This window comes from Musca vetustissima, unplaced genomic scaffold, assembly GCF_032173495.1.
Source record: "Musca vetustissima isolate MV318-11 ecotype Yass unplaced genomic scaffold, APGP_CSIRO_Mvet_v1 utg323967, whole genome shotgun sequence".
In the NCBI taxonomy this organism is placed as follows: Eukaryota; Metazoa; Arthropoda; class Insecta; order Diptera; family Muscidae; genus Musca; species Musca vetustissima.
Window position 1 is genome coordinate 1,767 of NW_026884613.1, and position 15,440 is coordinate 17,206.

A 15,440-nucleotide genomic window follows, 5' to 3' on the forward strand; every position below is an offset into this window, starting at 1 on the left:
TACAATTTAAAAAATCCACGCCTTATTGGCCTGGGCCTCTAGAAAATTACAATTAAAAAAATCCACGCCTTATTGGCCTGGGCCTCTAGAAAATTACAATTAAAAAAATCCACGCCTTATTGGCCTGGGCCTCTAGACTTTTTTTTAAATCCACGACTTATTGGCTTCTAAGCATAAAGTACAGATCTTCTCATGATAGTAATAAATCGACGATTTTTTTTTTTAATATTAAGAACACATTTTATTACAAACTTCAGGCTTATATTTATTTATGTTCAACATTTAAAGACATTCCAGGAAGTCGGAATGCCTCCAAATATCTTCAAAACATCAACAATTCTTTCCATCAACTCCTTATGTCTACTTTGGCAGTCCCTCCTTTTCAGCCCACTCGGTCCAGGAACCCAAATAATTTTTACAATTTTCAAAGCCCAGCTTCTTGGCAATTTCTGCAGCATTGTGGGAACGTCTACCGATTTTACAATGGAATATTATCTCAGTATTCTTAGAGGGAAAATCACGACCATATTTAGCTTTGAAAGCCTTAGCATCTACATTGCCAGCCAACACTTTTTCAACCTCACCCAGAGGTATGTTAATCGAGGTGGGAATTTGTCCTGTCTCTTGTAGTTCCTTGGGTTCTCGTACATCTATTAATAACTTTTCCGGTTGCTTGGGCAATTGTTTAATTTCTTCATAGCTAACAACGGGGATGTTACTGACGTTGGAGCAGAAATGCTTAGCAAATGCGGCCTGAAGTTGAGTGGTGCTGTAGGCTAATGGCTTGGTTTCGGCAATTTGAGAGACGGCACCATTACGCAAAGCGTTTAAATTTCTCAACAATACAAAGGTTCTGCTTAGCATTTTTTTAGGGAATTTTACTAAAAAACACGAAAATTAATTGTTTATTAGAATTATGCAATTAAAAACAACCGAAGAATCAACAACAACCTCTGCCTAGCAGCTTACCGGTAAACTGTTTATGCGGTAAATCAGCTGGTCTCATTGATAAGTTGTCGGCGGAAAACTACCCAAGTAGCATAGTGTTGATGGTGTATAAGAAGAAGCATCGCAAAGAGATTACTTCGAAAATTGGAGAAAGTACGAAGTGATAGCCACAAGGCGTACATTTTTAAAGATTACTTTCGTGGGACTGCGGCGAGGATTTTTAAGAATATTTTTTAAGGGACTATATAGAGAATTTGTTAAAATGATATTTTTCGAGAGGCCCATAAGGAGTGGATTTTTAAAATCATATTTTTCTAGAGGCCCATAAGACGTGGATTTTTAAAAACATATTTTTTCTTGAGGCCCATAAGGCATAGATTTTTAAAATCATATTTTTCTAGAGGCCCATAATGCATGGATTTTTATAATCATATTTTTCTAGAGCCCCATAAGGCATGGATTTTTAAAATCATATTTTTCTAGAGGCCAATAAGGCGTGGATTTTTAAAATCATATTTTTCTAGATGCCCATAAGGCATAGATTTTTAAAATCATATTTTTCTAGAGGCCAATAAGGCGTGGATTTTTAAAATCATATTTTTCTAGAGGCCCATAAGGCATGGATTTTTAAAAACATATTTTTTCTTGGGGCCCATAAGGCATAGATTTTTAAAATCATATTTTTCTAGAGGCCCATAAGGCGTGGATTTTTAAAATCATATTTTTCTAGAGGCCAATAAGGCGAGGATTTTTAAAATCATATTTTTCTAGAGGCCCATAAGGCATGGATTTTTAAAATCATATTTTTCTAGATGCCCATAAGGCATAGATTTTTAAAATCATATTTTTCTAGAGGCCCATAAGGCATGGATTTTTAAAATTATATTTGTCTAGAGCATATTTTAGACCTTGACCATTCCTTTATATACGTCGTTGAGACTTTCTTCAATTTTCTATCCTGAAAACTCCAATGATTTTTCTCCTGCCTCTTATAAAGAGTCTTTTATTCTGATATATGATTTACAATGAATCTTTGCATTCATATTAACACAACAAGTTATTATATTCTATATTTCAAAAAATATATATAGCTGAACATGCATTCTTCACAGTTCCATAACCTCCCCACCGACAGCTTCTTTTCCCTGAGCTTGACGTTCCAATTTATCCTTCGCCACACTTTCCAGCTGTTCTTTTGTCAGCAACGATATACCCAATTGATCTTCACGGGTAAATGGTTGTGCCATACGTTTCAACCAACGACGTGCCAATTGCATTGCCTCCTCCGTACTAAGATTGCAAAAACTATCCACTAGATGTTCTTGTATCCATTTGGGTAGACGACTACGTTTGTCTTGTCGTGAAAAACGTTTATCGGCAAATATCATAATACCATAATCGGTTTTGCCACGCAAAGCACGGCCAACACACTGGGCGGCGTGACGCATGGCATCGAAGGTGAGAAAATCATTTTCACGAATTTGAAATTGATCACGTAGATAATCAAGGCGGGCTTTTAAAATGCGCGATTGGGTAAAGACATAGGGTATACCGAACATGAGGACAGCACGGCCATAATGATGATCGAAATCGACACCCTCGGAAACTTTGCCACGGGCAACGGCAAGCAGCACAGCTCCTCGTCCGCAGTCACAGGCCTGAGGAAACGATGCAAAATATTTAAAAAAAAAGTAAATGATAATCGATCTTTCGAACTCACCTTAACATAATTCATAAGAGCATAACTGGTCTCGGCATTATCCTGAGTTTCAATGAATAACAATTTGTAACGTAACAGTGTGTCAACAATACCCTGATCATACCATGAGGCCACCACGGACTCTAAATACAAATAGGATGTAAAAAAGCATACAATGCCATCGGGCACTGTTTTAGCTGTTTCCACAAGCAATTGACCATAGTTCCGAATGACCGCAGTATCTTCTCGGGTTTCATATTTTGATGAGATTGCCACCTGATCATTACCCTTTGATACAATCATAGGTAATAGACAGGGACGCGCCAAAGTCATGGTAAATGAACTCATTACCACTGGATCGAAATTCAATATTTTCGGATACATATCCATGGGTGATAAGGTACCCGATGTTATTACCACTGATTGAAATCTTTGAAATACCGGTGCCATTGCTATCGATGAATCTAAACAACTAAAATGCAGTATGGGATTGGCAACGGTGGGAGTTTTATCATCAAATGGTTCGATGATAATGGTAAAACCTTTGGTATAGGTACTGACCAAGGTGGCAAAATGGGTGATCTAGAGAAAATAAATATTAGCTTTGAAGGGTTATTTTGGTATACGGAAAAGCTAAACCACCTACCAAAGTCAAAGCACCATATTCAGTCATATCGGTGATTTCCAAAGTCCTCAGCAAGCTGGCCAAACGTTCGGCACAAAAACGCAATGGTTTGCGTTCTATACAAATTTTGGAAGCCACATCTTTGAGGAAACCCGCCGGCGATTCTTGTATCACATGATGAACTTTTAATCGTGTCTTTATGTATTCAATAAAACGTCGCAGGAAGCTGAGAAAGTGATCGGCATTACGTATATTACCGGGAACAACCTCTGTGAAATAACAAAAGGAACATGTGAACTATTTAGTACGTTGTATGGGGTTCTAAAAAAGTACCTCCTTACCCTTGAGAATATCTGTGGGCAGAATTGGATTTGCCAAAATCATATCTGTGTCTCTCTGTACACTGGCATCTTTGAGACCCTGGACCATACGTTGATATTCATCATTGAGGCGTTCTGCATTGTCATCGCGAATGCTGGAAGAAAATAATAAAATATGGGTTTTATTATATGAGACCGACTATCGTTATTATAAGGGGTCATCCAACTCATTTGGGTCCCTCCCCAGCCTCTATAGGTAATATTTGTACAGATGGCTATGGGAAGCTGCACTGCTTCTACAAACAATGAGTTATAGACTGCGTGACATAAGGGTTGTTTCTATCGAACAAGTTGTTCTCGATCCTTTGACGAGTTTGACAGACTAGCTTTTAAACTCTTGCCTTCAATAATGGAAAAAATATTTTACAATAGATTTACTTACTCCTGCACCAATTTCTGTAGATTATTCAGTGCATTTGTGCACTGAGTTATAGACTGCGTGACATAAGGGTTGTTTCTATCGAACAAGTTGTTCCCGATCCTTTGACGAGTTTGACAGACTAGCTTTTAAACTCTTGCCTTCAATAATGGAAAAAAATATTTTACAATAGATTTACTTACTCCTGCACCAATTTCTGTAGATTATTCAGTGCATTTGTGCTTCGTTCAACAATACGCCGATTGATTTTCACGCTCATGGAATCAATGCAAACATTATCGATATTGTGGGCCTCATCAAAAACAATACAACTTTCACGGACCATTTCTTTGGACACCACTTCGGCAATTTTCGGATCCAGCAAATAATGGTAGCTGTAAACAACAATATGGGCTTGGCCAATCTAAAATAATAACACTTTTTTTAAATACATCTCTGAAATTTCCCAAAAAATATACCTACCGCATATCTAGCCAAAAAGTAGGGACACCAGTTGCGCATGCGACCGAACTCCTTCAGATCATCTAAACTATAAATACCAGCTGGCAGCGATGACTCCTTGCCCTCCAAAGAAAAACCCTCAAAATATTGGCATATCGGTGTTTCACCATCATGTTCATGTCTCTCCCGAACATAGCTAGCCGTTAGACCATAACATTTGCCATCCACGGATTTTCCTTCCCTTTCTTTGCTAACCTCCGGATGTATACACATATTTTTACGTGAACTGAGAACTAAACCCAGCAAGGCTGGTGGATCCGGTGAATTTTTCTCATAGTAAACCATTAAATTTTGCAGCTCCGCTATGACCTTTTCAATTTCCGGTACTGTACGTGAACAATATATGAGCTTTCGTATTGTCTCGGGCCGTTCAATCATATAGGCAACAATTAGGGAGAGCAAAGTGGCTGTCTTCCCAGTTCCTGAAGGCATTTCCAATAGGCAGTGGCCCTTGGCATCCAAGGTCCGTTTAAGTTCCAACATATAGGCATATTGTTCGGGATAAATATATTCGTAGGGGAAATATACCAACAGGCCATCGACACTGATTCTGAGTGGGAGGAAGGGATTCGTTAGTGGGTTAAATTTTATATTTTAATATGGAAACTACTTACTTCATTTTTGCTACTCCTGAAGCTGGTGTTTCACCGGCATTCAATGTTGTTTACTATTGCTGCCTGTCACAATGTGTTAGGGATTTATAGATCGATAGTGGAATATCGATTAGTATGGTTGTCAAGTTAAAATCGGATAAAATGATTTTGATTAAATTGAATTAATAATTATTAAAGCATAATTAATAAATAAATTAGTAGTAAATTAATATTTTAAATTTTTAAATTAATTTTTAAAAATAATTAAGGATTAATGCTTGCTAATGCTCGCCTTGGGTGAGTAGTCCCAAAAATTATTTTTAAAAAATCCACTTCTTGGGTGAGTAGGACCCAAATATTATTTTTAAAAAATCAACGTCTTTGGGTGAGTAGGACCCAAAAATTATTTTTAAAAAATCCACGTCTTGGGTGAGTAGGACCCAAAAATTATTTTTAAAAAATCCACGTCTTGGGTGAGTAGGACCCAAAAATTATTTTTAAAAAATCCACGTCTTGGGTGAGTAGGACCCAAAAATTATTTTTAAAAAATCCACGTCTTGGGTGAGTAGGACCCAAAAATTATTTTTAAAAAATCCACGTCTTGGGTGAGTAGGACCCAAAAATTATTTTTAAAAAATCCACGTCTTGGGTGAGTAGGACCCAAAAATTATTTTTAAAAAATCCACGTCTTGGGTGAGTAGGACCCAAAAATTATTTTTAAAAAATCCACGTCTTGGGTGAGTAGGACCCAAAAATTATTTTTAAAAAATCCACGTCTTGGGTGAGTAGGACCCAAAAATTATTTTTAATAAATCCACGTCTTGGGTGAGTAGGACCCAAAAATTATTTTTAAAAAAATCCGTGCCTTAGTTTAAATGTTCCAAAACAATATTAAAAAACAAGTCATCGAAGTCCGGTTGAATGTATTTTATCAATAGAATACCGTTCAAAGGTCTTCAAACTTTTTTTTTTAATTTTTGTTGTTACAGGAATTGGGTTTGTCATCCCCAATTTAACCTCAAGGGGTTATTTTTTTTAATTATATATTATTTCTATTTCACTACAACCAGAAGAACCGGAAATTATCTTCGATTGCACAGCAGCTTTGTTTTGAACTCGAACACCACTATATACACACACGCACACAAATATATTTTTTTTTAAATTTTTTCTAAAAAAAACTTTATTGCATAAAAAAATTAAATTAATTCTCACAATTGTTTTATAACTTAAATTACTTTTTTATTGGGGTAGACCTTCACGTTTTGACCATTCCAACCATGAACCTTTATAGTTCTTAATGTTGGTATAACCCAATGCCACAGCAGTTTCGGCAGCCTCTTGTGATCTTCTACCCGAACGACAATAGAAAACAATTGGACTATCCAACGAAGGTTTCTCACGCACAAACTTCTGTTTAAATTCTTCGGCGGATGTCTCGGGACCCAACACCTGCTTCACAGTGCCCAATGGTATATTAATACTGGTAGGTATCTGACCAGTTGCCTGTAATTCATGAGGTTCACGAACATCTATCAGCAGGATTTCCGGATGATCGTTGGGTAGATTTTTAACAAATTCATAGCTGACAATTTCAATTTTTCCACTCATTTTTTCCGTCGATGATGTTATGCCCATTGCTGAGGTGCCGTCAATGGCGACTTCTTGACCAAAAACAAATGTCGTTGACGTTGAAGATAAGACAATGATCGTGGTTACGATAAAAACTAGCAGTGTTTGACACTGATTTTGAGAAAGTAAACTAACATAGAAAAAAGAAAATGAAAAACGAAAACAAAATACAGAGCACATCGAAGATAGTTGTGGAAATTTCCTACCTCATAGTTATCGCTCTCTTGGAAGGTGCCTCTCTGGATGGAAGGTGTCTTAACTGTACAAGAAGCTTGATTAAACTAAAGTTTCTATTGAAGTACATACAAGTTTCAAGCCGACATTGAAAACAAAAACATTGGATTACGACATTGCCTTCTGAAGTACAGACGAAGATGGATAGAGAGGTACGAGGGCTGAGATTTTGAAATCAGGTTTGCTGTTTGTATTTTGATATGCCAAAAAAAGCTTCCTACCAAAATTAACAAAACAAACAGATGGAGATATTTCAAAATATGTGAAGCGTAAATGATGATTTGTCAATTAATTTGTTTTATTCCAATTATTTATAGCATACCTTAAGGCGCAATAAGGAAATGAATTTAATTAACAATAAAGTATTTATTCCTTGGTTTAATAGGTCCCAAAAATGATTTTTAAAAAATCCACGCCTTGGTTTAATAGGTCCCAAAAATGATTTTTAAAAAATCCACGCCTTGGTTTAATAGGTCCCAAAAATGATTTTTAAAAAATCCACGCCTTGGTTTAATAGGTCCCAAAAATGATTTTTAAAAAATCCACGCCTTGGTTTAATAGGTCCCAAAAATGATTTTTAAAAAATCCACGCCTTGGTTTAATAGGTCCCAAAAATGATTTTTAAAAAATCCACGCCTTGGGTGAATAGGTCCCAAAAATGATTTTTAAAAAATCCACGCCTTGGTTTAATAGGTCCCAAAAATGATTTTTAAAAAATCCACGCCTTGGTTTAATAGGTCCCAAAAATGATTTTTAAAAAATCCACGCCTTGGTTTAATAGGTCCCAAAAATGATTTTTAAAAAATCCACGCCTTGGTTTAATAGGTCCCAAAAATGATTTTTAAAAAATCCACGCCTTGGTTTAATAGGTCCCAAAAATGATTTTTAAAAAATTTAATAGGTCCCAAAAATGATTTTTAAAAAATCCACGCCTTGGTTTAATAGGTCCCAAAAATGATTTTTAAAAAATCCACGCCTTGGTTTAATAGGTCCCAAAAATGATTTTTAAAAAATCCACGCCTTGGTTTAATAGGTCCCAAAAATGATTTTTAAAAAATCCACGCCTTGGTTTAATAGGTCCCAAAAATGATTTTTAAAAAATCCACGCCTTGGTTTAATAGGTCCCAAAAATGATTTTTAAAAAATCCACGCCTTGGTTTAATAGGTCCCAAAAATGATTTTTAAAAAATCCACGCCTTGGTTTAATAGGTCCCAAAAATGATTTTTAAAAAATCCACGCCTTGGTTTAATAGGTCCCAAAAATGATTTTTAAAAAATCCACGCCTTGGTTTAATAGGTCCCAAAAATGATTTTTAAAAAATCCACGCCTTGGTTTAATAGGTCCCAAAAATGATTTTTAAAAAATCCACGCCTTGGTTTAATAGGTCCCAAAAATGATTTTTAAAAAATCCACGCCTTGGTTTAATAGGTCCCAAAAATGATTTTTAAAAAATCCACGCCTTGGTTTAATAGATCCCAAAAATGATTTTTAAAAAATCCACGCCTTGGTTTAATAGGTCCCAAAAATGATTTTTAAAAAATCCACGCCTTGGTTTAATAGGTCCCAAAAATGATTTTTAAAAAATCCACGCCTTGGTTTAATAGGTCCCAAAAATGATTTTTAAAAAATCCACGCCTTGGTTTAATAGGTCCCAAAAATGATTTTTAAAAAATCCACGCCTTGGTTTAATAGGTCCCAAAAATGATTTTTAAAAAATCCACGCCTTGGTTTAGTAGGTCCTAAAAATGATTTTTAAAAAATCCACGCCTTGGTTTAATAAGTCCCAAAAATGATTTTTAAAAAATCCACGACTTGGTTTAATAAGTCACAAAAATGATTTTTAAAAAATCCACGACGTGGTTTAATAAGTCCCAAAAATGATTTTTAAAAAATCCACGCCTTGGGTGAATAGGTCCCAAAAATGATTTTTAAAAAATCCACGCCTTGGGTGAATAGGTCCCAAAAATGATTTTTAAAAAATCCACGCCTTGGTTTAATAGGTCCCAAAAATGATTTTTAAAAAATCCACGCCTTGGTTTAATAGGTCCCAAAAATGATTTTTAAAAAATCCACGCCTTGGTTTAATAGGTCCCAAAAATGATTTTTAAAAAATCCACGCCTTGGTTTAATAGGTCCCAAAAATGATTTTTAAAAAATCCACGCCTTGGTTTAATAGGTCCAAAAAATGATTTTTAAAAAATCCACGCCTTGGTTTAATAGGTCCCAAAAATGATTTTTAAAAAATCCACGCCTTGGTTTAGTAGGTCCTAAAAATGATTTTTAAAAAATCCACGCCTTGGTTTAATAAGTCCCAAAAATGATTTTTAAAAAATCCACGACTTGGTTTAATAAGTCACAAAAATGATTTTTAAAAAATCCACGACGTGGTTTAATAAGTCCCAAAAATGATTTTTAAAAAATCCACGCCTTGGGTGAATAGGTCCCAAAAATGATTTTTAAAATATCCACGCCTTGGGTGAGTAGGTTCCAAAAATTAATTTTAAACAATCCACGCCTTGGGTGAGTAGGTTCCAAAAATTAGTTTTAAACAATCCACGCCTTGGTTTAATAGGTCCCAAAAATGATTTTTAAAAAAACCACGCCTTGGTTTAATAGGTCCCAAAAATGATTTTTAAAAAATTCACGCCATGCTTTAATAGGTCACAAAAATGATTTTTAAAAGAATCCACGCCTTGGGTGAGTAGGTCCCAAAAATTATTTTTAAAAAATCCACGCCTTATGTTAGGAGATCCAAAAAATTAATAAAAAAAATCCACGCCTTGTGTTAGGAGATCCAAAAAATTATTTTTAGAAAATCTTGGGTTAGGAGATCCAAAAAATTATTTTAAAGAAATCCATAGGGGAGAGGGGGGCACCTTTGAACACTTTTTGCTTTCAAACCTTATCAAATTTTTTATTTTATCATTTTTGGTTTCTTATAAATTTTAACTAATAGGTACATATGTAACCTTTAAAATGAATATAAATATGACATACTATAAGCTTGATAAATATATTTTATTACTGTTTTAATGGACGAACTCAAAGTGTTCAAAACTACCCCCCAGGGGGGCACCTTTGAACAGGGGTTGGCATTTTTGAACGACATGGTTTTTTAAAGTGTTTATGTTCAAATATGTATGTATTTTATTCATACGAATCAGAAATGCATTAATTCATTAAAAAATATATAAAAAATGTTCAAAGTTTAAAAAATTTAGATCAAAAGTTATTAAAACATAAAATGACTTAAAAATACAAATTAATATGGTGAAAAATACAGTTAATTTCGTAATCTTATTAGCCCATTTGAAATTTTGAGAAATCGAAGCCAAAAGTTAAAAACTCCTTTTTTTACTCGAGTTTAATGGGCATGTTCAAAGGTGCCCCACCCATGGCATTTTTCGGAAATTTAAAATAACTTTTTTTTTGTAATAAATATATCATGGTACAATTATAAAAGGTAACAGCAAATCCCAGCTGATTTGATTCCAACGTAATACTAGTGTCAATATGAATTTGACAAATTATGTTTTTAAAAAATCACCCAACAGGAAAATTGGGAACGCATACAATTTGAAATTGTTCTTTATTAATGTGCTCCCGTATTCAAATTACTCAATCTGCCTGCTGGGAATGTTTGAGGAAGCAAATATTTCTTGAAGGAATAACTCGCTATTCCCAGCATTGTCATATGTGTTACACATATATATGGCAATGGCTCAATTAAAGGAAAGATGTGGAAGCGATAGAAATATAAATTTGATAGATTTTCATTCATGTTTTTCAATTTTTATTTTGAGGATTCGAAAATATTCCATTTTCAAAATAAAAATAATTTGATGATAATTTGTTTGTTTGTTTACATTTTTCTGTCAAATGAGTTGACACTAGTAGAAATTACAACAACAAATTTCCATGTGGTTGTTGTATCGTTTTTTGTACAACAACACTTGCTGTTACCTTTTATTATTATACCATGTAAATATATATGAAAGAAATTACATTAGTTATGTTTGAAATGATTGTTGGAATGCAAAAAATTTGTTTGACGAAAGAAAACTATCACAGAATTCTTCCTGCGCCCTTACAACCAAATGAATAAAAGTTTACAATGACACTGAGAAAACATGGTCACCCATGCACAATTTTTCGACAACTGAAAAAGCAAGCCAAAGTGGTTTAGGCATATAGAGAGCAAGATTGCCATATACAAAAATGTGGTTGCGGGTCGGAAAAATATTAAACCAAGATTTTATGAGCGCTATTCAAAGGTGCCCCACGTTCAAAGGTGCCCCCCTCTCCCCTATATTTTTTATTGTAATTTGAAAATTTATTTCTGATGAGTGTACCGAAATCAACATATTATATGGACTCCCCATGGATAGAGATGGTATTTACCGGGTAAATACCCAAGGGGTGGGTAAATACCGGGTAAATACCCATTTGCGGGTATTTATTTGGGTATTTACTATATTGACTCGGTAATACAACATCTTACACCCTATTTCCGGATTTCTGTTATCAAATCGATTTAGAATGGATAGTTTTACGATACTTTAAAGACGTGGGTAAATACTTGGGTAAATACCCGAGTTTTTACCCAAAAATTGGGTATAAACTCATTAACTGCCGAACCACTTGACATAGGCGGCCACAATTTTGCACACATGTTTCTAATGACAAAGCAAATATAGAAATCCAACATGGGGACCCTGGGTCCAAGTTTTGATGTAGCCCCCATATAACCATATCTCCCGATTTAAGGTATTTTTTATTTATTAGACACATTTTACAACCAAATTGGCTGTAATTTGGCACAGAGTGCTCTTTTTGGGTACCAAATGTCCATGCAAAATTTTATGTATGTAGGTCCACGTTTACTGGTAGCCCCCATACAAAGGTACCCCTATTTTGAGTATTTACCCAAAAATTGGCTATAAACTCATTAACTGCCGAACCACTTGACATAGGCGGCCAAAACTTTGCACACATGTTTCTAATGTCAAAGCAAATATAGAAATCCAACATGGGGACCCTGGGTCCAAGTTTTGATATAGCCCCCATATAACCGTATCTCCCGATTTAAGGTATTTTTTGCCTATTAGACACATTTTAAGGCCAAATTGGCTGTAATTTGGCACAGAGTGTTCTTTTTGGGTACCAAATGTCCATGCAAAATTTTATGTATGTAGGTCCACGTTTACTGGTAGCCCCCATACAAAGGTACCCCTATTTTGAGTATTTACCCAAAAATTGGGTATAAACTCATTAACTGCCGAACCACTTGACATAGGCGGCCAAAATTTGGCTCAGATGGTTTTTATATCAATACAAAAATTGAAATCCAAAATGGGGCCCCTGGGTCCAAGTTTTGGTATAGCCCCCATATAACCGTACCTACCGATTTAAGGTACTTTTACGATCAAATTGGTTGTAATTTGGCATAGTGAGATTTTTTTTGCACAAAATATTCATGCAAAATGTGGTTTTTGACACACATGGTTTAAAATCAATATTATTTCCTGTATGGGAAAAGGGGTCTTCAAAACACACGTCAAATAGTTCGGCTGTAAAAGAGTTTATAAATATATATAAATACCCAAAATCAGGACCGCTATATAGGACAGAAAAAGTTGACCAGAGCAAACAATTGGTACTCATAGAGAACTCTCTAAGCCAAATTCCAGCCAATCAAATTGGCTAATAGATAAAAATGTCCTAAAATCGGGAGATACGGTTATATGGGGGCTATATCAAAACTTGGACCCAGGGACCCCATGTTGGATTTCTATATTTGCTTTGTCATTAGAAACATGTGTGCAAAGTTTTGGCCGCCTATGTCAAGTGGTTCGGCAGTTAATGAGTTTATACCCAATTTTTGGGTAAATACTCAAAATAGGGGTACCTTTGTATGGGGGCTACCAGTAAACGTGGACCTACATACATAAAATGTTGCATGGACATTGGGTACCCAAAAAGAACACTCTGTGCCAAATTACAGCCAATTTGGTCTTAAAATGTGTCTAATAGGCAAAAAATACCTTAAATCGGGAGATACGGTTATATGGGGGCTATATCAAAACTTGGACCCAGGGTCCCCATGTTGGATTTCTATATTTGCTTTGACATTAGAAACATGTGTGCAAAGTTTTGGCCGCCTATGTCAAGTGGTTCGGCAGTTAATGAGTTTATACCCAATTTTTGGGTAAATACTCAAAATAGGGGTACCTTTGTATGGGGGCTACCAGTAAACGTGGACCTACATACATAAAATTTTGCATGGACATTTGGTACCCAAAAAGAACACTCTGTGCCAAATTACAGCCAATTTGGCCTTAAAATGTCTAATAGGCAAAAAATAACTTAAATCGGGAGATACGGTTATATGGGGGCTATATCAAAACTTGGACCCAGGGACCCCATGTTGGATTTCTATATTTGCTTTGACATTAGAAACATGTGTGCAAAGTTTTGGCCGCCTATGTCAAGTGGTTCGGCAGTTAATGAGTTTATACCCAATTTTTGGGTAAATACTCAAAATAGGGGTACCTTTGTATGGGGGCTACCAGTAAACGTGGACCTACATACATAAAATTTTGCATGGACATTTGGTACCCAAAAAGAACACTCTGTGCCAAATTACAGCCAATTTGGCCTTAAAATGTGTCTAATAGGCAAAAAATACCTTAAATCGGGAGATACGGTTATATGGGGGCTATATCAAAACTTGGACCCAGGGTCCCCATGTTGGATTTCTGTATTTGCTTTGACATTAGAAACATGTGTGCAAAGTTTTGGCCGCCTATGTCAAGTGGTTCGGCAGTTAATGAGTTTATACCCAATTTTTGGGTAAATACTCAAAATAGGGGTACCTTTGTATGGGGGCTACCAGTAAACGTGGACCTACATACATAAAATTTTGCATGGACATTTGGTACCCAAAAAGAGCACTCTGTGCCAAATTACAGCCAATTTGGCCTTAAAATGTGTCTAATAGGCAAAAAATACCTTAAATCGGGAGATACGGTTATATGGGGGCTATATCAAAACTTGGACCCAGGGTCCCCATGTTGGATTTCTATATTTGCTTTGACATTAGAAACATGTGTGCAAAGTTTTGGCCGCCTATGTCAAGTGGTTCGGCAGTTAATGAGTTTATACCCAATTTTTGGGTAAATACTCAAAATAGGGGTACCTTTGTATGGGGGCTACCAGTAAACGTGGACCTACATACATAAAATTTTGCATGGACATTTGGTACCCAAAAAAACACTCTGTGCCAAATTACAGCCAATTTGGCCTTAAAATGTGTCTAATAGGCAAAAAATACCTTAAATCGGGAGATACGGTTATATGGGGGCTATATCAAAACTTGGACCCAGGGTCCCCATGTTGGATTTCTATATTTGCTTTGTCATTAGAAACATGTGTGCAAAATTTTGGCCGCCTATGTCAAGTGGTTCGGCAGTTAATGAGTTTATACCCAATTTTTGGGTAAAAACTCGGGTATTTACCCAAGTATTTACCCACGTCTTTAAAGTATCGTAAAACTATCCATTCTAAATCGATTTGATAACAGAAACCCGGAAATAGGGTGCAAGATGTTGTATTACCGATTCAATATAGTAAATACCCAAATAAATACCCACAAATGGGTATTTACCCAATTTACCGGGTATTTACCCTTTGGGTATTTACCCACTGCCCATCTCTACCCATGGAGTCCATACAACATTTTAATATAATGCCACCAATGCCGAAGAAATACAAATCTCTTATCAATTCCTCAAAAAAAAAAAAAATGAATGAAGCGCGTGCCATACTACGCGGTATTATTGTATTTGTGAGAAATATTTCGAAATGCTCCCCGTACTTGGTACACTGTGGAACAATATAGAATATTTCGATGAAACAAATTAATAATAATTATCAGAAATCCGGCAAAGAAGACACATGTATCAGTATTTTCAAAATTTACGTCGTAATGCAGTCAATAATTTCCCCCTTTTGCGTTGTTTTTCAAGATTTCTTTTTTGGTACTGATAACAGAATGGCTAAGAAATTTGTAGAATATTAGAAAACTCTGGCGCCGAACACAAACACATGTGTTTTGTACCTTAAACTCAATGTATCGAATTTCTTATATTTGATGTAAAATCCCATGGATTTTTTAAAAATAATTTTTGTGACCTACTCACCCAAGGCGTGGATTTATTAAAAATAATTTTTGGGACCTACTTACCCAAGGCGTGGATTTATTAAAAATAATTTTTAGGACCTACTCACCCAAGGCGTGGATTTTTTTAAAATAATTTTTGGGATCTACTCACCATAGGCGTGAATTTTTTAAAAATTATTTTTGGGACCTACTTACCCAAGGCTTTGATTTTTTAAAAATTATTTTTGGGACCTACTCACCCAAGGCTTTGATTTTTTAAAAATAAT

At 35.4% G+C, this 15,440-nt stretch overlaps 3 protein-coding genes across 3 annotated transcripts; all 3 read right to left on the reverse strand.

Moving 5' to 3' along the window:
• Positions 1–360: 360 nt before the first annotated feature.
• LOC133331650 (rhodanese domain-containing protein CG4456-like) lies at positions 361–864 on the reverse strand. Its single transcript, XM_061540031.1, has one exon. It carries the CDS (start codon positions 862–864, stop codon positions 361–363), a length of 504 nt encoding a protein of 167 aa, XP_061396015.1.
• Positions 865–2,054: 1,190 nt separating this feature from the next.
• LOC133331648 (general transcription and DNA repair factor IIH helicase subunit XPD) lies at positions 2,055–5,081 on the reverse strand. Its single transcript, XM_061540028.1, has 6 exons — positions 4,494–5,081; positions 4,214–4,434; positions 3,614–3,747; positions 3,294–3,541; positions 2,669–3,229; positions 2,055–2,606 (listed from the first exon to the last, which is right to left on the reverse strand). The coding sequence occupies exons 1-6, from the start codon at positions 5,013–5,015 to the stop codon at positions 2,055–2,057; spliced, it is 2,238 nt and encodes a 745-aa protein (XP_061396012.1). The 5' UTR covers positions 5,016–5,081.
• A 1,286-nt stretch (positions 5,082–6,367) lies between these two features.
• LOC133331651 (rhodanese domain-containing protein CG4456-like) lies at positions 6,368–6,968 on the reverse strand. The gene is made up of 2 exons (XM_061540032.1): positions 6,964–6,968; positions 6,368–6,887 (listed from the first exon to the last, which is right to left on the reverse strand). Exons 1-2 carry the CDS (start codon positions 6,966–6,968, stop codon positions 6,368–6,370), a joined length of 525 nt encoding a protein of 174 aa, XP_061396016.1.
• Positions 6,969–15,440: the final 8,472 nt, after the last annotated feature.